Source organism: Ascaphus truei, chromosome 9 (genome assembly GCF_040206685.1).
Source record: "Ascaphus truei isolate aAscTru1 chromosome 9, aAscTru1.hap1, whole genome shotgun sequence".
In the NCBI taxonomy this organism is placed as follows: Eukaryota; Metazoa; Chordata; class Amphibia; order Anura; family Ascaphidae; genus Ascaphus; species Ascaphus truei.
Window position 1 is genome coordinate 60,210,247 of NC_134491.1, and position 26,542 is coordinate 60,236,788.

The following is a 26,542-nucleotide window of genomic DNA, read 5'->3' on the forward strand; positions in this document are numbered from 1 at the left end:
CGATATGACTTGTAGTGGATCACTGCGTTTTGGGTACCCTGCTTCTCTAGGTTAAGTTTGAGCCTGTCCCCAAACCACCAATACTCTACACTTCTAATACTTCTAACTCACAATTTCACTCCTAAATATATATTTGAAAAATGTTCATTTATATATTCATGTGTTTTTTTTGGGGGGGGGGGGGCGGGGGGAAGGGTTTATCCCTATGTTTTTTAACCCATTTTTTCCCTTTTCAAATTGAACACTTTGTAAATACAGAATATTACATCTGGGTAACGTAACACATTAGCTGTCCCGTTACCGAAAATTGAAATAAATGTTTCTACATCTCAATGCAGCCGAATTATTGAACTATGGCTGAAATTTGCCCCTGTATCGTTCCCATCTTTATTACTGATAAGACTTCAAGATTAATTGGATTTCCGTCATGAAAATTCTCGAGCGTATTGCGCCGTTTCTTGTTAATACCGTCACCTGGTATTTCGTGGGAGCCTCAGCTGATGTCATTCGTACTCTCAGTTGATATTAGATGCTATATTGCTGGGGTAGTCCTTCTGAGGACAAAGCGTATATTAATGGCGGGGACATCTTTAATGGGTCAGTCCCTCCTAGGACCAAAGTGTAGTAATGGCAGTGACCTGTTTAAGGGGTCACGTCTGGGTGAACTTATGCTTTTGCCCAAAGTATTTTAAAATAATTTTTAAAGTTCATTTGTATACACCGTGAGCTGCGATTTGGGATGGTTTTGATTTAATCTGACTGCCCCCTCTGTGGGTTAAACAAGAGTTTTCACAGGCAAAGCCCCCCCCCCCTCTCCTCCTCCCTTTATCTGCATTGACTTTCATAAGGACAGGGCAGAATAAGGGTTAAAAAAAAAAAAAAAAAAAACCTTGATTTACAAACACTATCCAATTCAGAGGCCTCAAAGCAATGTAATTGATAATTAATTACCAAAATCTGTGCTATTAGCAGTTACATTTCTTTAGGAAAGCCTGTCACAAAACAAGATGTGTGAGATTAATTTAACCCCTTTGATGTCAGAGGTCTGCATCTCAGTGTGTTGGCGGCCCCTGCTGGCAGGGAAGGGGATAGGATAAGATTATAGGGTGTATAAGAACTATATGCAGATGTCGCTTATTTTCTTCTTGTTTTAGGGCTTGTGTACAATGAGGAACAAATCCACAAACTGGATAAGTGAGTGCCAGTCCATCCTACTTCGACTCCTCCTTATTGACTGATTGAAGTCGCAATCCTGTCTTGTAATCCTCGCCCCCTCACTTTATACTTGCAGAATCAATCTGGGAACTTGGGCAAAGAAAGTTCGGTCTATTTTCCAAGATGAGGTTGTGCAGAAATACCAGGAAAGTCTGGCCGGGCATAGCAACAGGATGAGGTGTGCGTGTGTGTGGGTCTTTCTGTGTGTGTGTGTGTGTGTGTGTGTGTGTGTGCATATAATAATATTATTATTATTATGTATTTGTAAAGTGCCAACATATTCTGTATATAAAATCGTATGTGTGTATATGTATGTGTGTATATATATATATATATATATATATATATATATATATATATATACACACATACATACATACAAATATGATTATATATTCACATTAGAACGGGACATGCAAGTCGAGGGTAAATATCCCCATAATTATATTCCCAATAACATATAATATCAAAAACTTACAATCAAGTAAGCAAAGGTTACCATCACAGTCGCTCCAAAAGGTACAACTGCCCGTGATGGAATCACAGAAAGTATTGAATACACCAAATCCCCAGAACAAACATTGAAACATCTGATTACCGAGTAAATAATGGCGCCCGCACCTGATAGCGTGACGGCGTGTGTATGACGTAGCCTCGTCGCGTTTCGCATGCTGAACGGGCTTCATTCTGTGGTTCTATCACAGTTCTACCTTATTGGATCGCCCGTCATGGTCACCTTTGCTTACTTGATTGCAAGTTTTTGATATATGTTTTTGTGAATATACTGTATTTATGGGGATATTTACACCTGGTGTGCTTGTCTCGTTCTTTCTTTTGTTTGAGATCCGGTAGAGACAGAGCTGCAAAGGAAATATTACTAAGAGAAAACACAGTCTCCGCTGCGCAAAAGGACAATCTGATATATATATATATATATATATATATATATATATATATATACACACACACAGTGTGTGTGTGTGTGTGTGTGTGTGTGTGTGTGTGTGTGTGTGTGTGTGTATGTGTGTGTGTGTGTATATATATATATATATATATATATTTTGTGTTTGTGTGTACATATATATGTATGTGTATATATGTGTATATATATGTATGTGTATATATGTGTATATATATATATATATATATATTTTGTGTGTGTGTGTGTACATATATATATGTATGTATTTCTGCTGCTCTGTGCTCACGTTTTATTTCTGCTCAGGTTGGCCTCCGACGTCCAGAAGCATTTAATCCTGGTGAGCGGATATCTGGGAGCCTGCGTCCGGGACCTGGGAAGCTACGAGGAATCTGCTAACTGTGTACAGTCTCCTCTTATATCAATCCAACTCTCCCTGTGACCATCATTCTTACAAAGCATCGGACAATGAAGTGGTGTTTTCTGGGAATTTTTTCAGATGTGCTACTGAATATTAGTTTTTTTTAATGTAGTCATTATATTATAATACTTGTTATTATTTATTGTCCAATTGATTCATTTTGTTTAATGATTTTTCTCTGGTTTTCTGACGAATATTCGGTTTCCGGCTCTCTTATTATTTTTCTTTATGCAGAATTTATTTCAGTTTTGTTGGTAAAAAAACAACGGTTTTTAATATGGAATCCCCTTGTACTACGCACCTTTCAACACTGGCAAGTTTTTTGGGGGGGGAGAGGGGGTAGATGTAAAAAAAAAACAAAACAAAAAAACCTAACTCTGCAAGAGGAATATTCCTTATACCTTCACACAAACAATGCACTGTTACTTTATTTCTCACTAGATTGTAAGTTCTGTGGGTCAGGGGTTCCCTGGATCTGTGCATTTTCTGTGATCATGGGTTGGGCTGTGGATGGATCACTGGCTTCTATCGGTGGCTGAGATATCTCACCCTGACTGATCTCCTCCCTCCCCCTCTCTCTCTATCTTTCTATCTTGTAGGCTGTAGATAGATTGGCACAAAAGATCCAGCAGATGTCTTTAGTTCCGTCGACCAAAAGCCCCCCCACCTCGTACCTCAATCAGACACAAGTGGATTTGGCTTTGAGGTGAGTTAATATTAGGGGCTCAGTACATTCCTGTGAAATATTTTATTAAGCAGTAATTAATGTGTCACTCAGTAACATGACTCAGTGGAGGGCAGCGTGACTCAGTGAAAGGCAGTCGCCACTCACTGAAAGGCAGTATTTCAAGTTGTCTGTCTGTCACAGGATGTTGCAGCTCAGAGATCAGATGAAAACGGTGACCTGTGAACTGGAGCAAAACAACAGTGTTATAGAGAGGTGAGCTCTGTCTGGCCATCTTGTATATAATGTATACCTTGTTCATTTATGTAACTGTATTTGTAACCATGTATTATTTTGTTTTACTCTGTGCCCAGGACATACTTGAAAACGAGAGGTAACTCTCAATGTATTACTTCCTGGTAAAATATTTTATAAATAAATAAATAAATCTATCCACCATATTATAGAGGTATGCTCATTCTGTCAATATTATAGAGAGGTATGCTCTTTCCGTCCATATTATAGAGAGGTATGCTCTTTCCGCCCATATTATAGAGAGGTATGCTCTTTCCGTCCATATTATAGAGAGGTATGCTCTTTCCGTCCATATTATAGAGAGGTATGCTCTTTCCGTCCATGTTATTGAGAGGTATGCTCTTTCCGTCCATATTATAGAGAGGTATGCTCTTTCCGTCCATATTATAGAGAGGTATGCTCTTTCCGTCCATATTATAGAGAGGTATGCTCTGTCTGTCCATGTTATTGAGAGGCGAGCGTTGTCCATTCTGACCTTTCACCCCTTCTCGGGTTGCTCATCCTTCTCTCTGGACGGTCACCCCGGCAGGTGAAAGTTTGATTCTGCATGTTTGCTTTTATAAGGATGAGCCACAGATTGGTGAGGCTCTGCTTCCCAATCACCCATTCTTCCTGTTAATCAGAACATGCCCTGCTGGCTGCTCACATTACAGGCTGCTCCGTGCTGAGCAAGTACATGAGCAAATTACATTGATCTGACGCTGCAGATAGACAGCAAAAGAATGAAACATTTAAAAAGCCGCATTTAACTCTTTTTTTGGGGGGCGGGTCGGTTTCTTTTCTCCCCTCAGATTGGGTGTCACCTCTTCTCCCGGCGTCTGACATCTGGGCCATTGTTCAACCATTTTATACCTACCAACGGCACCCTGGGACATCACACTTACCAACAATTATTTGGACTGTATTTAAAAAAAGACGTATGCTTTATTAATACAGCAAGGACACAGGGAGCGGAGATTGCCAAGATAAATCTAGTTTTTATTGAATTTTGTTTTTAGTTGGCAGAGCAAGTGAGAGGTGTAGCTCTGGAGATGAGAGACAACGCTACGGGACGAAGGAAGGGCGTTTGGAGAGCGGGGAAATTTACACACGCCAAAGAACACATAGAACCCTCCCACTACCACAGAGGCGACATTGAGGGTTCTGCGTTCTATGGGACAGGATCAGTGTGGGCAAGAGCAGCAGTTGTGTTTGACGTGTAGTTATACTGTAAAATATACTACATGGAAATAAGTATGTCTTTACAAGGTGCAACTACTGGGAAAAAAGACAAAAGAACAGGGCGCACAACGCACATAGTGACGCACCGTAAAAAAAAGTGAAATTTTACTAAAGGGTAATAAGTTCTGCGTACATCAGAAAGAATAAGATCAAGCAATGGATTAGTGGGGTTACCACACAGAGGGACGGCTGGAAACGTTGCTCTGCACTGTATTCACTTTGTATGTCACACCATGTTTTAGCTGCGCACCATCACTCCCCTTTTTTGTATTCGCAACTACCGGGAGCTAGAAATATCACATTTTGTAAAGAATGTGACAATTGTAATTGTCTTCCTTAAAGAAATGTAACTGCTAAAAGCAAAGATTTGGCTGTGTTTTTTTTCTTTTAACAGGGCCACTGATTGGGAGGGTGTTTTGTTAATCAGGTGTGTTGTTTCCACCTAGTCCACCTTTTGTTCTTTTTAGAGAGGCAATAAAGATAAGGGGAGGGGGAGGCGGCATTTCCTGTGCAAACTCTTGAAAAGGGAGCAGCCAGAGGAAATCACCCCCTTCCCAAGTCTCAAATCAGCGTGCTTACAAAACGACACAGGTATTTTAAAATAATTTTGGAATTAAATTGACGTGCCTCCATGAGGCTGTCTTTAGAGCGCGTGACCAGAGGCGCCGGCGCTGGCGATGAAAACGAAATAATCTGTTTCCTCGTGCGATGGCCATGTCACGTGAGCGGTTTCGCCCAATGAGGGCGAACTAGCTCCGTGATGTCACAGCCACGACATCATCCCTTGCGGCTTCCTATTGGCCAGCGTGACCGGGACATTTAAACTGAAGAGCCCCCTACGGAGGTAAGTATCTCAGGGATCAAGGGGCACCCTGGAGCTGAATTCAACACGATTCAGCTGCGGAGACCCCCTGCTTCAAACCTCCTATATAGAAATCATAGCCGCGAGGATAGCTCCTCTTAAACTTGTCACTTCCATTGGTACACTTTGATCCTAGTAGTGATCTCGGAGCTTGTGATACATTTTAAAGCAGCAATACCACTTTTCTCCTTTTGTTTTCTTTCTTATTTTTATATGTAAACATGTGACGATGTATAATTCTACATTCTTACCTAAACTGGCAATCGTTTGGTGCTCCTGTTATAAATATCCTGATTTGTGTGCCTAACGTAATGGCCAACTTTCAGTTTCAATCAATCCTTCAGTCAGTGTAAGGCCTCGGCCAGTCTCCCCACTGGTGCGCTGAGGCTCAGGGAAAGCGGGTGCTTTCCCTGGCCTTGTGGGTGCTTTCCCTGCGCGCCATCAGGGGGCGGGCCGGGGGCGTCACGGAGCTGGTTCGCCCTCATTGAGCGAACCGCTCACGTGACCGGCCCTGCGCGCCGGCAAGCGGGGGAATTTTAAACTCCCCTAAGACCTGCGCTTCCGCACGCTTGCGGAAGCGTAGGTGAGCCCCTACTAAAGCCTCTCTAATTGCGGCTGTAGGGGCTCAGTGCTGAGCGGAAGCGCGCCTCCGCCAGCAAGCAGTAAGCATGGCCGAGGCCTAACTCAGCAGCTACAATATAGCCTTACATTACTAAGGTAACAGATATTGTTATAGCCCTGTGCAAATCTATTGTTACAGTTTGCAGCTCAAACTGCTGCGAACATTGGCAACAAATTATCACAAACAGGAAAGTGTTGCAAATATCTTGCACTGCTGGGGAGGTGCGCTAAAACCTGATCTAGACATCAAAAGGTGCTTCAAAACTCGTTAAAAAAACCAGTCTCAATTATCGAATAATATTACAGAACTGATTTATTTAAAGAAAAAACCCATGAGATCGTTTTGCTGCTTTAAGGGACTGACCCTTTTTAACATTGTTAGTTTGTTACAAGTCTGGAAACTTTCCTATGCTGACATTTGCAACAGTAACCGTTAAAGGGGACAGCCCCTTCTAGGACTGAAGCAAACAGAGGACAGTGACATGTTTAATAACAAACGGGGAATTTCCTCTTTCCTAAATTATTATTATTTTCTGTTTGGTTTTTTTTTATACTTAACATTTTTATTGAATTTTTCCAACACTTTGGGAGGGGGGGGGGGGGTGCAACATTCCCGACGAGCACATATTACAGCAAGAAAAAGAACAAAGAATAACAAATGACCAAAAAATAATTATATACATACATACACTTCAAATTATAAACCTCTGTCCTTTATATAGTTTTGGTTAAATATCCCCCTGGGGAGATAAAGAGTGAGATGGGTCATTATTGGAGGATATTGGACTGGTTAATGGGAAGGTGTCCCTGTATATTGAGGCTCTCATAAATCAGCCATGGCGCCCATACCTTCTGGAATTTTGAACAGGAGTCACTCAGGACCCCTGCAAGTCTTTCATTTTAAGAGAATACCAAATTCTTGTTTTTATCTGGTTGAGAACCGGGAGCTTCGGGCTCATCCACGCAGCCGCAATGGCACAACGTGTTAGTGTCATTATATGGGTAATGAGTTTGTTTTGGTATCTATCCATGGTCTCCTGGGGTCTGTTTAGGAGGCATGCCCAAGGGTCAAGAGGGAAAGGAAAGCCCAGCACTCTGCGCCAATCTATGTACCCTTTTCCAGACCTCTGCCACCTCAGGGCACAGGCACCACATGTGGATAAACGAGGCCCGTTGGCCACAGCCCTTAGGACATATAGGGGACATCCCTGGAAACATCCTAGCCAGGCATTCCGGGGTTAAGTACCACCTTTATAACATACGCATTTTCTTTGATCTGCGTACATATGGAGCCGCCGCCTCAAATATTTCCCCCCATATTCCTGGTTCCACGATTTGGTTTTTGGGCTTGTTTGTTTTAATAAATGCTGTCGTTCTTTGACTTTACGGCAATGCAATTATCCAAGCTGCCGACGGATCAGTTCTCCCGTGATGGATCGGTGAAGATACTGCTTCCCGGGGCACGCAATATGGCTGCTTGGTTTTAAAGAGGAAGTGGTGTGACGTCCTAATTAGTTTCTATAGCAAGCCAAGGAAGCGTAACCCTTTGGTTCACAACGTCCTGGGAACGGGCACTTTTTTCTAGAGTAGATCGCGATCTGGCTAGTAATGAAACAGGATAACAACTCCTGTTCTGTTTCATGCAAAATGGCCCCCGCGGTCACATGACCGATAACGGAAGCACTGTGCCGGAGGGGTCGTGGCGCTTGGCCACCATGACCCTTCCTGAACTCAACAGGTTGCTACATTAAAAATCCTTAAACGGCATAAAGAGTGAGCAGGAAAAATTAAACAAAAATGCAGTACTATCTAATACCACACATTTGATTTATTAAAAAAAAAAAATGTTATTCAACCTAAAATTTCCATGGTAAACAAAAGCATTGGAGGGTTTTTATAATCTTTATGTAAGTCTTTTGCTGATCAGACAGTCCTCAAAGCCCCAGGTAAACTGTATGCTTTGCTCGGGTAATTACAGACCCTTCAACGTGCTGTACATAAAAATAGGTACCACTGCAGCTCCTAAACTCGTGCTGGACGAAGGTAATTCCAAGATACTCCCATAAAGGTCTCCAGTCCTCAAGCCCCCCCCCCATGACATCATCCAGTTAAACTGATTTCTCAGCGCGACAGACAGGTCACGTGAGCGGTGCGCCCAATGAAGGCAAACCAGCTCTGTGACGTCCCTGGCACGCCCCTAGACACGCCCACAGAAGGCGCGCGCACCATGGCCAAAGCGGGTGACGCCACGGCCGCGCGCGCCTCCGCACGGGTGAAGTCACTATGGACCTGGCCTTAGTCTGTAAAACTGACCTTAAAGGAGCAATCCACCCAAATGTAACCTCCATTAGAAGTGGAACCAAGGAGTCCTCTATAGCGGAACACCTATAGTTCCTGCTGCGGGGACCCCCTGTCCCCAAGATAATTACTGGTGAAGTTACAGGCACTACTTCCTGGTTTATAAAGGGGATTTAAAATGCTATCCAATAGAAAGCCACAACTGATGATGTTGCAGCTTCCTATTGGCCCAAGATTTGGCAGCCAATTTGTTTCCCCTGAGGGAGATTTAAACCCGGTAACTTTACCAGTAAGTATCTGGAAAGAGGAACTACTCCTTTCGTCTTCAACTACATACGGGTATCATTTGGCCTCAAACTTCATTGTAAAATGAATTAATGGTTTTCCGTTTTGTAGCAATATTGATGGATAAGCCTTTTCTCTGTGCTTTTTAAAGATGCCACCAGTAGAACTGTATACAGCTCGTTGTGACAATAGGCCCTATTTATATGCAGTCTTTGACCACTTTGGCACACAGAAAGATAATTTCAGTTTCTAGTTATATGTTAAAAATAGATGGTATTGTTTTTATGGCGGGTCAGGCCAATGACCCCAGTCTGGTTTTCTGTGTTTATCTAGAAGTCGGGCTATCTAAGGGCGACTTGCTCTGGGATTATGGGGTGATGAAGCCCTAAACCAACACAACTGTTTATAATACATTGTAAAACAGAGTATACACAGAAATAGCCATTCTGCTAAAAACCCACCTTCAAGAGATCATAAAATTCCCCAAACCAGGTGTGCAAAGGTGATCAAGTTCATTTTGTATTTTCCTTATTTACTAGATATGAGATATTTGGCATATGATACAGTTATAAACCCCCTATGGGATTGCCATGGTCTTGTAGGGGTTAATGGTGCGGACCCACATAGAGAGTGGTACTTTTCTATTACACAGGATTGGGAGGTGAGTCTGCAAAGGCTGAGCCCCGCCCTGTCTTGCCTGGGGTGCAATCCAATGATGTCACAGGGAGAGTATAGGAAGACGAGAAGATTCTAGAGGTGAGATTCCTGGAGGATGAGAGGAGAGGAGTATCAGTGTATATCGTTAAGAAGTATGTTCCTGAGAGTATAGGATAGATCAGTCCCGGTTTATTATGTTCTAGATAGGGACAGTGCCCCTTCAAGACAGGGTCCCGAGATATGGCAAGGGTGAATCCAATGGTTCACAGAAGAGGAGGCAGGTATGCCACAGAGGTCCCTATGAGGAGGGCCCCCGGGTACAGATACCCACATCCTAGTCTGTCTAGAAGTGGCTGTTCAGAGACAGGAATGGGGTGTAGATCTCATAAACATATTGAGCCGGTCAGGGTCCAAGAAGGGGCACATAGTGACAGTGTAACGGACGTTATGCAGAAAGGGGATGGGCCCATTAAGAGAAGTCAGTTAAGTGTCCACACCGCCCCAGTGTGTTAAGAGCGGGCGCCCTGAGATGCAACTTAAGAGTACAGACTGCACAATGAAACGGATAACAACGATGTCAATGTATACTGTGAATGAATGAGAAGAGCCCTAGTACAAAGGGGGCGCAAATAAAGAGTGTTGTTTGTACTACAAAAGTCCCTGGCACCCATCATTTCCATCTGGACTACCTCATCGCACGGCCGCACTAATCCAGCACCCTGAATAACGTAATGCCTTATGGGTAGCCAATAATAGAGACCCTGATGTAATCTCCCGAGGAGCAGGGCAGGGTTGGTTACACAGGTCACTAGGTGACATATATATTTTTAACCGGTGGGTTCGTTCTTTAAATTCAGACCAAAAACGACAGGTTGACTTAGCTACATATGTTATTTATCTGTTTGTCTCTCAAACGTAGGAGTAATCATATGAAACATTATCTCTTTGCCTGCGGCAAACTCACCTGAACGCAATGAGGTGGGTCACAATATTCTAGGAGTTACGCGGATAGAGGGAGTCGGGACCCTCCGGACTCGAGATGAAACCCCCAAGCGGTTACAGAGGCACCGCAATCTTCCCCGCAGCAATGAAACCGGTTGCCAGGGGAGAGATTGGGGTCTCTAAGAGAGCAGCCATGCTCCATCGACGTCGCTACGTCATATGACGCTGCATCGTCATGGCGACATGGCATCGCATGACGCAGCGACGTCACAGGACGAGGGCGGCAGATAAGTGAACTGCCCGGGGGGGGAGGGGGGGCTTACACTGAAGTTACGCCACTGTTCCGTTTCCCACGCAGGGGTTTTGGGGATAAAAACCATGCGTTTCGGATATGAATTTAGAATTCAACAGTGTTTGATGCCAACAAGACACGCGAATTCCCATTTCCAAATCCATGACCTCTTGGAGACATCCGATATTGTTATGTGGTAACGTATTTAGATTTTCTCTTTTTGTATCCTGTTTAATTTATCAAACTGTCTGCATATATTGTACTGTATGTTTCTTGTAACAATATTTTGTGTAACTGAGCATTGGACTACTTTCGTATATTACATTTTAGAGTTAATAAGCACCGTCTTTGGGCCCTAATTAAACTTTGCACCTCTGAAAGAGAGTAGCATTTTCGGACACATTTTGCTACAACAGATTTTTGTGATAATTACATATTTTTCTTGGCAAACGTGGATCAAGGACCCCTAGTGACTAAGACTTTTTTTTTATCCGTGGCGGTGGTTGCCATTTAAGGTTATATTTGTGACAGATTGACAGGAGATATTACTCATTTTAGGGGGCTTGCGGTGAAAAAAGTGGGCCAGGTAGATAGATGTGTGTATTAACCCTTGTCCCATATACAAGTCACGTGCTCACAGCTGTGCCATACATGAACCATCGCCATCAGCAAGACGTATTATAATGCTGAGGGTCCTGCAGGATCTTACAATCCCTTTTACCCGTGCATTGTAGGCCCTCCTGGTAGCGAACAGGTTAACAGGATGAAAGATTGATTGAAGAACTTAAGATATTTGACAATGCGAGAGAGGGAGAGGGGGGGGGGGAGAGAGGTGTACATTGAGCCCCGTGTAACGTGCACGGTTTTAGGTTACAGTCTTAGCCACTCCAGCTTTTATCTTATCACAAAAAGCCCCAGAAATAGAAAGTTGTTTTCTTTTTCTCTCCACGAGCTGGTACAGAGAAGGCAGACGGATGTGAAGCTTGGCTGAGAAATCTGTCTATTCGCCAGTGGCTCCCAGAATCTAGTTTCTGCTTGAATTTCAGTTGTATTTATGTATGAACGGGAATGGATTTCCAAAGCATAATCCTATTATTAAATATATAAAAAAAAAAATGTTGATGCATCTACTGTATTTTTGCGGTCTCTGCAGTGATTAGCACCTTTCAGCTTTGTTGGAAATGCCGGCTGATATTTTTATATGGACGGTGACATTTGCCGGCGGACTTCTCCGGTTGGAAATAATGCTGCTGTGAAGGAATTTCTCTCTCTCTCTCTCCCCTGTGAGCTTTCCTTTTGGGATTTGAGCCCTGTGACCGAGAGGAGAGTCGGGAATGGCGCACAGGAGGCCAGAGGCAGCAGCCGCCTGCTTCGGGGTGGTGACGAAAAAAATCCGTAGCCTTTTCCGACACTTCCCGAAGTCCAGATCCTGGTCGGAGGGCTTGCAGCTTTTCCCAGGTCCCAGCCATGAGCTGCTGCCGGTGACAGGTGAGAGGAGACACAGCGCATTGTACAATAAAGAGAACTTGGTATATACAGTGCGGGGAATAGAGTGTCAGACAGGAAAATAACAACAGGGTGCCCAAGAGCTTACAATCTAAGGGTTTTCGCAAATTTTTTTTAGAATAATATACAACTAGCAAATTCTGATTATTAAAAATGTTGTATATTTTATATAGCGCTGGCAGTTTACACAATGTTGTCAATTGTCACTGATTTGGAGTGAGTCTCGGCTCATCAGGTGGCAGGCTCACTCATTGCAAGGCTGTCTCACTCACTGGGATGCCGTCTCGTCTCACTGGGCGCCGTCTCGTCTCACTGGGCGCCATCTCGCTCAATGGGAGGCAGTCTCTCACTGGGATACAGTCTCGCTCACTGGGATGCAGTCTCGCTAACTGGGAGGGAGTTTCGGGTCATCGGGGGTCAGTCTCTCACTGGAAGGCTGTCTCACTCACTGGGATACAGTCTCGCTCACTGGGAGGTGGTTTTCGGGTCATTGGGAGGCTGTCTCACTCACTGGGATCCAGTCTCGGTCATTGGGCAGCAGTCTCACTCACTGGGAGGCAGTCTCATTAATTGATTATGAGTCTCACTTTTAGCCTCCCTGATGTCATAGCGTTCTATGCAGTCTAAGGGATCGCTCGGACAGGCTGTACGGCTACCCCTGCCGCGTGCTTCTGCAGCACAGCGATCTGTGCTCAAACAGCAGGAGCCATATCGCGGCGTTTGGGGGCGTGGCAGGGGCGTGTAACGAACGCGTCACGGAGCTGGTTCGCCTTCATTGGCTGAACCAGCTCGCGTCACGTGACTGTAGCCCAAAAGTTCAATTTGGGTAGTGCCGGCAAAATGTCGCAGCGACAACGCTGCACTTTGCCGCCGGTGGAGTTTTCAGTTTGAAAACTCCCACCACACAACCCAAATTTGCGACGGATAAATATTTCAAAAAAATGTAAGAGTGAGAGAGATTAAATGATTAAATTAAGAAATAAATGTTAAGGATGGTAGAGAATGTGTTATAGTGGTGAGTGTTGTCGCTTTGCTGCTAAGACGCGATGCACTGCGAGATCGGGATAATCAATTACTCGTGTAACTCCAGAAGAAAGGTCACTGCCGCTGCAGGGATAAGTTACACAGACAGAGAGGCGAAGGAGAGGAAGGCAGAGACGGCTATCGATTTAATCAGATCTGCCAATTCATTAAAACCAGGCTTACTTCTGTCATTCTGTGCCCCCACTCCCCCTGTCATTCGGTACCCCACTCTGTTATTCGGTACCCTCTGTCATTTTGTGCCCCTCTGTCATTCAATACACCCCTCTGTCATTCGGTACCCCCCTCTATGATTCTGTGTCCCTCTATTATTTGGTACTCCTCCATTCTGACCATCCTTTATCATTCTACTCCCCCCTCTGTCACTCTGGCCTTTCTATGATTATTACCCCCTCTATATTCTATACCTCTCTATCATTCTGCCCATCCTCCATCATGCTTCACCCCTCTCTGTAATTCTCCTCCCCTCTATCACTCTGTCCCCCATCACCCTCTGTCATTACCTACAGCCTCTGACCTCACATTTCAGTGAGACGGCAACATTAACCTGTGGCTGCTAACATGTGTCACTGTCCAGTATCATCGGGTTATATTTAGAGATTTGCCTCCTTCCCATCCCCAAATTTTAGTGATGCGCAGGGTTGTCATGGTAACTGTATGTAACATGCTGCCAGCGCCACAGAGAGAAATCTTGGCCATTTGTGTAAAGGCTCCTGTGCCCGCTGTTACTATGGCAACGTGCCAGTGCTATGCATGGAAAACGTTTAGTGGGTGGCTCCAGGCTGGTATAAAGCAGACATGTGTGCCCTCCACCCATCTACAAAGCCCTACAATTTACAGGACAGGTACAGAGCGACAGTGCCAGCCTCCCCCTCTCTATTTACCAGGGAGGACTCAATTGCAAAAATATTGTAACAGGAGGAAGCCCCAACCTCAATATTAACTAACATTTGGTTAACAAAGGAAGAAGTCCAAAGGCGGCTTGATGAAATTAAAGTAAATAAAACACTTGGCCCAATGGCATGCATCTAAGGGTATGCACCCAAGGAGCCAAGTTCAGTAATAGCCAAACCATTATATTTAATATTCAAGGATTCCATTTGCACAGGCTCAGTACCACCAGATTGGTGTAAATTTATATTTAAAAAGGAAAATTGAAGACTGTGATGGCGGATACAATAGATAGTTACATAGTAGATGAGGTTGAAAAAAGACATGCGTCCATCAAGTTCAACCTATGCTTACATTTAGACGACAGATACTTTATCCTATATCCATACTTACAGTATATTGATTCAGAGGAAGGCAAACAAAAAACCCCAGTGTCATATCATCTAATGATATCTCATAACGGGGGATTTAAATTCCTTCCTGACTCCAAGAATTGGCAATCAGATTACTCCCTTGATCAACATCCTTCCCATGTTTACTTATTTGGAATATCCCTGTATACCATTCCTTTCTAAAAAGAAGTCCAACCTTTTTTTTTAAAACAAATCTATTGTACCCACCATCACAGTCTCCATGGGTAATGAATTCCTCATTGTAACTGCCCTTACTGTTAAGAACCCTTTCCTTTGTTCCTGGTGAAATCTCCTTTCCTCCAACCTTCATGGATGACCTAGAGTTCATTGTACTGCCCATGGGATGAATAGTTCTTTTGAAAGCTCCTTGTACTGTCCCATAAAATATTTGTATGTAGTTATCATAACCCTTCTTAGACACCTCTTTTCTAATGTAAAAAAAAATTCGAATTTAGCTAGCCTCTCCTCATAATTTAGATTGTTCATCCCCTTTATTAATTTGGTGGCTCTTCTCTGCACTCTCTAGTTCCATAATGTATTTTCTAAGGAGTGGTACCCAAAATTGTACTCCATATTCAAGGTGTGGGCTTACTAATGCTTTAGAAAGGGGCATAATTATGTTTACTTCCCTTCCATCCATTGCCCGTTTAATGCCAGATAAGATCTTGTTTGCCTTTGTAGCTACTGCATGACTTTGGGCACTATTGCTAAGCCTGCTGTCTACAAGCACTCCTAAATCCTTCTCTGTCAAGGATTCCCCTAATTTTTCCACATTTAATTTTTAAATCGCCTGTTTATTTTTGCTTCCCAAATGCATAACCTTACATTTATCTGTATTAAACCTCATCTGCCATTTACCTGCCCACGTTTCCAGTCTCTCCAAGTCCTTCTGAAGAGAAATTACATCCTGCTCTGATTCACTACCTTACACAATTTAGTGTCATCAGCAAAGATGGAGACTTTGCTCTCTATGCCAACCTCAAGGTCATTAATAAACAAGTTAAAAAGCAGGGGTCCCAGTACCGATCTCTGAAGTACATCACTCATAACTTTAGTCTTTAAGAAAAGGTTGGACATCTTTTTAGAAAGGAAAGGTATTCAGGGATATACCAAATAAGTAAACATGGGAATGATGTTGATCCAGAGATAAATCCATTATTTGGAATAAAAAAGGAATGTATTTCCCCCTTTATGAGACATCATTGGATCATGTGTCACTGGGGTTTTTTGTTCGCCTTTCTCTGGATCAATATACTGTAAATTCTAATATAGGATAAAGTATCTGTTGTCTAAATTTAACATAGCTTGAACTTGGACATATATCTTTTTCCAACCTCATCTACTATGTAACTATGTAACATATACACAGCACAAATACAGTGCCAGTGTCCCCCTCACACACTCCATGACATGTATACACAGCGCGGGCAGTGGCAGCACCAGACTTCCCCTCGCAGATACTGCTAAACCATGACATGTATAGAAGGTACAGCATGGGCAGCGGCAGTGCCAGCCTCCCCCTCACACACACTACTACACCATAGCATGTATAAACAGCACAGGTACAGCGCGGGCATTATGCTTTATGCCTCAAGCAGATACGGTCTCTGTATTTTCCTGACCCTTCATACAGTATGTTAGTCTTCACAATTATTTATACACCTTTCTCCCAACTTCTTTACCCCTCAATAAAAAACACCCACACAAATCCTCTATTCACACCCTCTATCTACTCCTTCCTGCTGCTGGGGATCTCCCTTAAGCCTGAACCCAGACATACACACCTGATCTCACTCTTGCCTCCCTGCCACCTCTTCCCCTGTAAATGGTGTTAACCTTTTCATTTAACACTGACCTTCCTTAAATTTTTACCCCACAAATCAAGCATCCTAATAGCCTGCACTCATGGCTATTGTCCCACAGTCAGTCACTCCTACCACACATTGTGGCCAAGCCCTGCCATCTACACCACTTACTCCCTCACCTGCTGTCTCTGTAAGGTTCCCATTAAACCTCTTAGATTGTAAGCTCTTCGGGGCAGGGGCTTCCTTTCCTATTGTCTGATTTTGCTGCACTTACTGTATAATTATAATTCCCTGTACTGTATTCTTCGTGAAGCGCTGAGTACACTTTTGGCGCGATATAAATAAAGACATACAATACAATACAATCCCTTTGCCGTAGTTCCCTGATTTTTGAGAAATACGGATTAAACATATTTGCAGAAGCTGCTTAGAAAGCCAGCCCTGCTCACTGCATCTGTGGGATTGCTGTAGCATCCTGCTCTCCGTGAAGTATGAGCCATGAAGGCCATAATAAAGCAGTGTTTCTGAGTGTGATCACAGCGCATGAAAAAAAACCTTATTAAAGGACGGTTTGCAAACTGTCACTATAAGGAGGTGCTGGTCTTGTACCCCTCCTGGTGGATTCATCCGAGTGGTAAATCACTCATTTATGCCGTTACATAGTTGGATTGTTTCCTGGTTGCTTTCTCTGTAGGACCCCCGGCTCTCTGCCCAGGGGGAGTGGGATGTGAGGGGATTGCGTGAGATTTTTGCTAGATAAACTGTGTTGTGTCTCTGTTTGCAGATTATAATTACAGGTGTCACTGGGAGAGTCAGAGTCTCATCCAGCTGGAGAGAAGTGACAGGACGGGGACCGTACAGCAGGGAACACCCCCCCAGCAGATATTAAAGCCGCTTCTTAAACAGGTAACCAGCTCTGCTCACTTGTAAGCGGCAGTGCTTCCAAAAGTAGTGATGCTGTGTGTGATTTATAGCAGGTATGCTCAATTCCAGGTCTCAAGACCCCCCCCCGTCCCCCCACACCACCAAAAGGTCAAGTTTTAAGGATATCCCAGCCTCAGCACAGTCTTCAACTGAACCACTGATTGAGCCACCTGTGCTGAAGATGCGATATCCTTAAAATCTGACCTGTTGGTGGGTCTTGAGGACTGGAGTTGAGCCCCCCTGATTTATAGAATCCACAATTATTAAATATTTGAAGATCTAGCCTTGGGTTTATACAATATCTATTCTGGGAGTACAGAAATACAGGCAGTTTGTTTTAGTAAATAAACCTCTCTTTTCTTTTCCTCTCCTCGTCATACTCCCTTTCTCTAAAACGGTAAATTAAACATAAACCACAAATGCCAGTTTTCCTCCCTACACTCCTAGCAACAAGAGTCTGTCTGCAGCACTGGAAGCAAACGGCTTCCAGGCAGCGGCTAAACACTCTGGTCTCCGAGCCTCAGACTCTACTGTGGTTATAAAAATCCATTATTAGTTTGCTTCATTTCTGCACCATTCCTTCACTATCTTAACCCTACGAGTGCCAGACCTCGACCAGGTCATCGTTTGGTGTAGCAAACATGTTTCTGACACAGGTGTCCCAAGATGTGAACAGATCACGTTCCGGAGCGGTGAACATGATGCCCGATCTCCACTAAAACCAAAGAGCCGTAAGGTGGCGGCTCTTATGACGTGCAGGTTGTCACTGGCACTGGAGTAAACCTTTACAGCGCCGCTGGCACATCCGCATCATGTGATCACTCCAGGAGCTATAACATGACGCTACTGAGGCCCGGATTCCGCCAACAGAAGTGTAACGGGATCCATTTCCATTGGACTGGCCGCTCCTCCCGCCCGATCACCCCCTATAAAACAAGCAAGCGCCCATGATGTACCCGGTAGATCATAAGAGCAATCCAAAGGTTAAGATCACCCTTTGAGTGTCCACCGACTTGGACAACATGCCATGGGGCTTTTAGCTCGTTTTCCTGGGAAGACTGCGGCCGGTAAAAGCGGTGCACGTGATGTGGCCAGAAGAGGAAGAGAACTTTTCCGATCGCGTCATCGTCGACGCCGCAATGTCGCTCTGAGGAGCGGTCATGTGATCGCGATGTGACACTGCGGCACTCAAAGTGTTAAAAGACTGATGAAGATTTTTTGATTGTAATTTTAAATTGTACGACCTGTATTAGTCCTTCAAAAAGGATTGTGGGTTGTGATACCTTTTAGTGCACCAACATTAGAGTTCTTAGGAGATGAAATTATAGAGGACAGAGCTTTCGAAGACTTATGGGTTTCCTATTTCCCGTGCACATGTTGTGTTTTTTTTCATTGCTAACTCAATAAGACTCTTTCAGATGTTTTGATTTCTACAATGGGTGGAACCCAAACCTGGCTCTACTACCGCCTTCCACATTACTGTTGGAAGTACTATCATTCACCCAGTAGCACAAGCACGCTGCCTAGGGGTCACATTCGACTCCTCTCTCACATTCAAAAGGTAGCTTAAACCTGTCGTTTTTTCCTCCACAATATTACCAAGATACGCCCTTTCCTCTGTTGCTCGACTGCTAAAACTCTGGCACAGACCCTCATTCTCTCCCATCTCGATTATTGTAACCTCCTGCTGTCCGGCCTTCCTGCCTCTCACCTGTCTCCCCTACAATCTATCCTAAACGCTGCTGCCAGAATCACTGTACTCTTTCCTAAATCTGTCTCAGCATCTCCCCTGCTGAAATCCCTCTCCTGGCATCCTATCGTATCACACACACTCAATTCTCCTCCTCACTTTTAAAGCTTTACACTCTTCTGCTCCTCCTTACATCTGAGCCCTAATTTCTCGCTATGAACCATCCGACTCTTGCGTTCTGCTCAAGGATGTCTTCTCTCTACCCCTTTTGTATCTAAAGCCCTCTCCCGCCTTAAACCTTTCTCGCCGATTGCCCCACACTAATATCAATATCCGACTAGCACCCTCTCTATCCACCTTTAAAACTCACCTTAAAACACACCTGCTTAATGAAGCATACGAGTAGCTCCGTGGCTGATACCATACACCTCATACTGTACATAAACTTTGGCCCCTTGCAGATGCACTTACCAGAACGCCCTCCTACTGTCTCTCTACGTTCTTCCTACCAACCAATTAGATTGTAAGCTCTTCAGAGCAGGGACTCCTTTTCCTAAATGTTACTTGTATGTCTGAAGCACTTCTTCCCTATATGTGTATTTGTATTATTTTTTATTTATACGATTGTCACGTGTATTACTGCTGTGAAGCGCGATGTACATTAATGGCGCTATATAATTAAAGACATACAAACATACATACAACCCTTTAGCTGCCCAAAGGACAGAGGTTCTTGATGTCCAGCAGGGAAGGGGTTAATCAATACACTATAGCAACCACCATGGCTCTGACCTGTTAGTACACACATGAATGAGATTTGTGATGTGTGGGAGGTGGGACATGGGCAGCAGTTGATTTGCAAAGAAAGGTTGTCAGGGTAATGTTAAGGGGAATACTGCTGAGGAATCAGAGGTTATTGGTGATACGAGGTAGAAATTACCACTATTCATTTTATTTATGCACCCACAATTCTTTCATTATTTTTATTATTATTTTTTAAGGAAAAGGGGTTTAGCTAGAACCCATCTTTGTTTTTACAGGATAAATATTGTATAATTGCTTCTAAAAAATGGAACAAAGATGTATGCCCAAAGTTTCATAAATTTAGAGTACCAGTACCAGTACCAGTGGGTCTCACTCACTGGAAGGCAGTCTTTTTAATTGGAAGGCAGTTTAATTTATTGGAAGTTAGATTCACTCATAGGAATATAGTTGCACTCTTTGGAAGATTGTCTAATTGTTAGACTTGTATCTCATTCATTGGAAAGCAGTTTCCTTTATTAGATGTCTCACACATTGGAAGGCTGTCTCACCCATTGGAAGGCAGTCTCGCCCATTGGAAGGCTGTCTCGCCCATTGGAAGGCTCTCTCGCCCATTGGAAGGCTCTCTCGCCCATTGGAAGGCTCTCTCGCCCATTGGAAGGCTGTCTTGCCCATTCGAAGGCTCTCTCGCCCATTGGAAGGCAGTCCCATCCATTGGAAAATGTATTTAACCGGTGCATCAAAACATATGAGTCCCAATAGTTTTGTAATAATTCTTCCGTAGGGAACACTCCAATATGATGGTGAGCAATGAAAACATACCCTAATAGGGCAAGGGACTAGTACCTAGTGCTAGCCAGCACAATGAACAGTACAGAGATTGTCCCAACCATAATAACTAGGCATAGTATGTAAGAAAACACTCACTTATAGTTCCAGAGGAGCAGTCCCATCAGGTATCCTGAACAGCGTGCAATCCACCAAGCAGGAAAAGTAGAACAGGTGAAAAAAGGCAGTGCACTGCCTGCAATAAATGGAGGAGGCTAATGGTAGCAAAAAAAACCCTTTTAATGAATAAAAGGATCAAAACATCACCCCTGGGTCATCCAGAAAACACTCACCTACGCGTTTCGGGCCGTGCGCCCTTTATCATTACCATTAGCCTCATCCATTGGAAGGCTGTCTCGCTCATTGGAAGGCAGTCTCGCTCATTGGAAGGCAGTCTCGCTCATTGGAAGGCAGTCTCGCTCATTGGAAGGCTGTCTCGCTCATTGGAAGGCTGTCTCGCTCATTGGAAGGCTGTCTCGCTCACTGGAAGGCTGTCTCGCTCACTGGAAGGCTGTCTCGCTCATTGAATAGAAAAAACAAACAGTCTCCAGGGCACTCCTAAGCCTTATTAGAGGACTTTAATTGTTTTTCTTCCCCACCCCACCTCCTTGATTTGGACTCTGTGGATATTCAGTGCTTACTCCCTCCATTTGAGCCCCTTCTCCAATTATGGGACCCCACGTTTTATATATATTCTTTTCCTATACCCTGGAGCGCATGGCAGTTTTTCTTTTAATTTTGTCTCACTCATTGGTAGACAATATTATTTAATGGAAGGACATTTAATTTATCAGACGCGAGTCTGGATGGTAGTCCAGTTAAACTTAGGTGAGTCCCACTCATTGGAAGGCACGCATTTAACATGATTCTCATGTTTAGGGTTAAGCTGTCTCACGTTTCAGCGGATTCTCTGTCTTCGATCAGTACTTATAAATGACCATGTTTCACCCCTGCACTGGCAGTTTCACTCAATGCTCTTCCCAGTTTCATGGGGTCCCTGTGTTCACTTCCATCTATTGACAACGCGGGTTGTGCTGCTAATTGGTGTTGGTAATTATCAGGAATAGTGATAATAGAGTGAAGACATATTCATTAACCAAGTTGTGGAAGAAACAATTTATCAACAGTGTCAGATACTGAAGTAGCAGCATATCTCTCTAACTCGCTATTATCAGTTACTCTTTCTATAGGTTTTGCTTTGCCCATCTCTCTCACTCTCTCTCCTTACTCTCTTTTTCTTTCCTCTAACTCTTATGAACACCTTAAGATACCCGTCTCTACTTCTATTCCAATGTCAATCTGCCTCCCTCTTTTATCCTTCCCCCCTCCCTATTCCCCTCCTTCCCTCTTCCTCCCTCCCATTCCCCCCCTTTCCCCCCTCCCATTCTCCCCCTCCCATTCCCCCCCTCTCCCCCCTCCCATTCCCCCCCTCCCACTCCCCCCTTTCCCCCTCCCATTCCCTACCTTTCCCCCTCCCATTCCCTACCTTTCCCCACTCCCATTCCCCCCCTTTCCCAACTCCCATTCCCTACCTTCCCCCTCTCCCTCCCTTTTCCACCCTCTTCCTCCCTCCCATTCCCTCCCTTTCCCCACTCCCATTCCCCCCCTTTCCCAACTCCCATTCCCTACCTTCCCCCTCTCCCTCCCTTTTCCACCCTCTTCCTCCCTCCCATTCCCTCCCTTTCCCCCCTCCCATTCCCCCCTCCCTTTCCCCCCTCTCCCTCTTCCCCGCTCTCCCCTTCAAATCTGGGCACCAAGATTACAGTATTGTGTGGGTGACTGAGAAAGTAATGGGAAAACAAGCTTTTATCTACCAGATAATGCAATATATGGACAGAAAACCACATAGAGGAATACAAATGACCTCTTTATAGTCAAAATTCTAGTGTGCGTGCGTGTACTTGTTATTTATATTGTGTGTGCATGTGCGTACTTGTAGTTATGTATATTATGTGTGCATGTGCGTACTTTAAGTTATTAATATTATGTGTGCATGTGCGTACTTGTAGTTATTTATATTATGTGTACTTGTAGTTATTTATATTATGTGTGCATGTGTGTACTTGTAGTTATTAATATTATGTGTGCATGTGCGTACTTGTAGTTATGTATATTATGTGTGCATGTGCGTACTTGTAGTTATTTATATTATGTGTGCATGTGTGTACTTGTAGTTATTTATATTATGTGTACTTGTAGTTATTAATATTATGTGTGCATGTGTGTACTTGTAGTTATTTATATTATGTGTGCATGTGCGTACGTGTAGTTATTTATATTATGTGTGCGTGTGCGTACTTGTAGTTATTTATATTACGTGTGTGAGTATGTACTTGTAGTTATTTATATTACGTGTGTGAGTATGAACTTGTAGTTATTTATATTACGTGTGCATGTGTGTACTTGTAGTTATTTATATTATGTGTGCTTGTGTGTACTTGTAGTTATTTATATTATGTGTGCATGTGCGTACTTGTAGTTATTTATATAATGTGTACTTGTAGTTATTAATATTATGTGTGCATGTGTGTACTTGTAGTTATTTATATAATGTGTACTTGTAGTTATTAATATTATGTGTGCATGTGTGTACTTTTAGTTATTTATATTATGTGTGCATGTGTGTACTTGTAGTTATTTATATTATGTGTGCATGTGTGTACTTGTAGTTATTTATATTATGTGTGCATGTGCGTACTTGTAGTTATTTATATTATGTGTGCATGTGTGTACTTGTAGTTATTTATATTATGTGTACTTGTAGTTATTAATATTATGTGTGCATGTGTGTACTTGTAGTTATTTATATTATGTGTGCATGTGCGTACGTGTAGTTATTTATATTATGTGTGCGTGTGCGTACTTGTAGTTATTTATATTACGTGTGTGAGTATGTACTTGTAGTTATTTATATTACGTGTGTGAGTATGAACTTGTAGTTATTTATATTACGTGTGCATGTGTGTACTTGTAGTTATTTATATTATGTGTGCTTGTGTGTACTTGTAGTTATTTATATTATGTGTGCATGTGCGTACTTGTAGTTATTTATATAATGTGTACTTGTAGTTATTAATATTATGTGTGCATGTGTGTACTTGTAGTTATTTATATAATGTGTACTTGTAGTTATTAATATTATGTGTGCATGTGTGTACTTTTAGTTATTTATATTATGTGTGCATGTGTGTACTTGTAGTTATTTATATTATGTGTGCATGTGTGTACTTGTAGTTATTTATATTATGTGTGCATGTGTGTACTTGTAGTTATTAATATTATGTGTGCATGTGCGTACTTGTAGTTATTTATATTATGTGTGCATGTGTGTACTTGTAGTTATTTATATTATGTGTGCATGTGTGTACTTGTAGTTATTAATATTATGTGTGCGTGTGTGTACTTCTAGTTATTAATATTATGTGTGCATGTGCGTACTTGTAGTTATTTATATTATGTGTGCATGTGTGTACTTGTAGTTATTAATATTATGTGTGCATGTGTGTACTTGTAGTTATTTATATTATGTGTGCATGTGTGTACTTGTAGTTATTAATATTATGTGTGCGTGTGTGTACTTCTAGTTATTAATATTATGTGTGCATGTGCGTACTTGTAGTTATTTATATTATGTGTGCATGTGTGTACTTGTAGTTATTAATATTATGTGTGCATGTGCGTACTTGTAGTTATTTATATTACGTGTGTGTGTATGTACTTGTAGTTATTTATATTACGTGTGTGAGTATGTACTTGTAGTTATTTGTATTACATGTGTGTGTATGTGTGGGTCCTTGTTATTTATATTACGTGCGTGTGTGCTTGTAGTTATTTGTATTACATGTGTGTGTATGTGTGGGTCCTTGTTATTTATATTACGTGTGTGTGTGTCCCAGTTATTTATATTACGTTTGTGCACTTGTAGTTATTTATATTACGTGTGTGCGTGCTTGTAGTTATTTGTATTACATGTGTGTGTATGTGTGGGTCCTTGTTATTTATATTACGTGTGTGTGTGTCCCTGTTATTTATATTACGTGTGTGCACTTGTATATATTTATATGACGTGTGTGCGTGCTTGTAGTTATTTGTATTACATGTGTGTGTATGTGTGGGTCCTTGTTATTTCTATTACGTGTGTGTGTGTCCCTGTTATTTATATTACATGTGTATGTACTTGTAGTTATTTGTATTACATGTGTGTGTATGTGTGGGTCCCTGTTATTTATATTACGTGTGTGTGTATGTGTGGGTCCTTGTTATTTATATTACGTGTGTGTGTATGTGTGTGTGTATGTGTGGGTCCCTGTTATTTATATTACGTGTGTGTGTCCCTGTTATTTATATTACGTGTGTGTGTGTCCGTTATTTATATTACGTGTGTGTGTCCCTGTTATTTATATTACGTGTGTGTGTCCCTGTTATTTATATTACGTGTGTGTCCCTGTTATTTATATTACGTGTGTGTGTGTCCCTGTTATTTATATTACGTGTGTGTATGTGTGGGTCCTTGTTATTTATATTACGTGTGTGTGTATGTGTGTGTGCGTGTGTGTATGTGTGTGTCCCTGTTATTTATATTACGTGTGTGCACTTGTAGATATTTATATAACAGCCTGTGCCTTCTGATATTGTACTGAGCTGTGGAATACGTTTGTGGCTTTATCGCCACATAGAATGTAAGCTCTTCGGGGCACAAACGCACTGAGATTTATATTTGTATTATAACATGCATCAAGCACCTTCATTTTTCTGTACGGAAATCACCCATAGTAGTTCTAGCAATGTTACTGACACAATTCCCTTCCCCCCCCTCCCCTCTTCTCTCTCACATTATGATAACCGGTAATTACCTCTTATTCTGTTCTCATTATCTCCAGCTGCCTGATACACAGACTGTTCTGTAAACCCCTCATATGGGATTGGAGAGTGTAGGATTTCTGAGTGTCCCCTTCAAATCTGGGCACCAAGATTACCGTATTGTGTGGGTGACAGATAAAAGGGTGTTTTCCCATTCATTTCTCAACCAGATAATACAATATATGGACAGAGAACCACATAGAGGAATACAAATTACCTCTTTATAGACCAAATTCTAGTGTGCGTGCAAACTTGTAGTTATTTATATTATGTGTGCACGTGTGTGTACTTGTTATTTATATTGTGTGTACTTGTAGTTAAATATACAAAATTACACTTGTATGAGTCGTAAATGAACCCTGCTCAACATAAGTGGGAATCATTCTCCCAAACAGTGTGGTAAGGTGGTGCTCACAGGGAAGTGAATATACTGTGTCAACTAGGAAAGAAAGAGTCCCCTTTACGTGGCACTAGAGAAACACCCTAAATTAAAATAATAAACTTTATTGGTAATAACTAAAATTATACTGTTTGGACTCAACAACAAGAACAGACAAAACAGATAAAAACATTTAAAATAAACCGAAGATGTGTGGGCCACACGTGTGCTGCTGATCTAGCTAGTTGTGAATGTGCTTTTAATATTATATTATAAGTAACAACGTGATGCTAGTGATCCGCGCAGGTAGTACCTAGATTGTTCTGAAATGGATATATAGTTATATAGCCACTTGCTGTCCTATCATTACATAATTAATGGATACATAAATTATACTTAAACTTGAGATGAATAAGGGGAACTGATGGTATAGTGTCTGCAGTCTACGCAGCACTCCGACCAAATGTGCGCTCACACCTCTCCGATGAGCCGGCGTCACTGAGGAAGTGACGTCAGACGTACCCGACGTACGTTTCACTTTTGTGGCTTCACCGTTGGCAGCAACAGCACTCTGATCATCTGTACAGTTATGCTTATTATATGGAGCTATTCAATAGTGTTACCAACACTGAGTTATATGTGTCAATATTGAAATTGTTACTTAGTATGAGTGTAGCCACGCTGCAATATTAATGAAGTGCTACACTTAGTACTCACCCGATTAAACAGTT

General features: G+C 42.5%; 3 protein-coding genes across 14 annotated transcripts in view; 2 read left to right on the top strand and 1 right to left on the bottom strand.

The window, feature by feature from the left end:
- The window catches only part of IKBKE (inhibitor of nuclear factor kappa B kinase subunit epsilon), a 38,075-nt gene extending 32,946 nt beyond the window's left edge, over positions 1-5,129 (top strand). For 4 of the 7 annotated variants that reach the window (XM_075615163.1, XM_075615168.1, XM_075615166.1 and 1 more), the window contains 6 exons: positions 1,155-1,194; positions 1,292-1,393; positions 2,441-2,537; positions 3,155-3,261; positions 3,424-3,495; positions 4,326-5,128. In XM_075615163.1, coding sequence (XP_075471278.1) covers positions 1,155-1,194; positions 1,292-1,393; positions 2,441-2,537; positions 3,155-3,261; positions 3,424-3,495; positions 4,326-4,356 — 449 coding nt within the window. In that variant the 3' untranslated portion in view covers positions 4,357-5,128. Of the gene's footprint in view, positions 1-1,154; positions 1,195-1,291; positions 1,394-2,440; positions 2,538-3,154; positions 3,262-3,423; positions 3,500-4,325 lie in introns of those variants that run through there. The other 3 variants (XM_075615164.1, XM_075615167.1, XM_075615165.1) reach the window with 3 other exon arrangements.
- The window catches only part of EIF2D (eukaryotic translation initiation factor 2D), an 81,095-nt gene continuing 57,842 nt past the window's right edge, over positions 3,290-26,542 (bottom strand). For 2 of the 5 annotated variants that reach the window (XM_075615173.1, XM_075615172.1), the window contains exons 17-18: positions 9,283-9,586; positions 3,290-3,466 (exon numbers count right to left, since the gene is read on the bottom strand). The gene's annotated coding sequence lies outside the window, so the exon portion shown is untranslated. The remainder of the gene's footprint in view (positions 3,467-9,282; positions 9,587-26,542) is intronic. The other 3 variants (XM_075615171.1, XM_075615170.1, XM_075615174.1) reach the window with 2 other exon arrangements.
- RASSF5 (Ras association domain family member 5) overlaps positions 9,165-26,542 on the top strand; it is a 35,639-nt gene continuing 18,261 nt past the window's right edge. The window contains exons 1-2 of one of the 2 annotated variants that reach the window (XM_075615182.1): positions 9,165-12,200; positions 17,153-17,274. In XM_075615182.1, the coding sequence (XP_075471297.1) occupies positions 12,047-12,200; positions 17,153-17,274 (276 nt within the window). In that variant the 5' untranslated portion in view covers positions 9,165-12,046. Of the gene's footprint in view, positions 12,201-17,152; positions 17,275-20,360; positions 20,468-26,542 lie in introns of those variants that run through there. The other variant, XM_075615185.1, reaches the window with a different exon arrangement.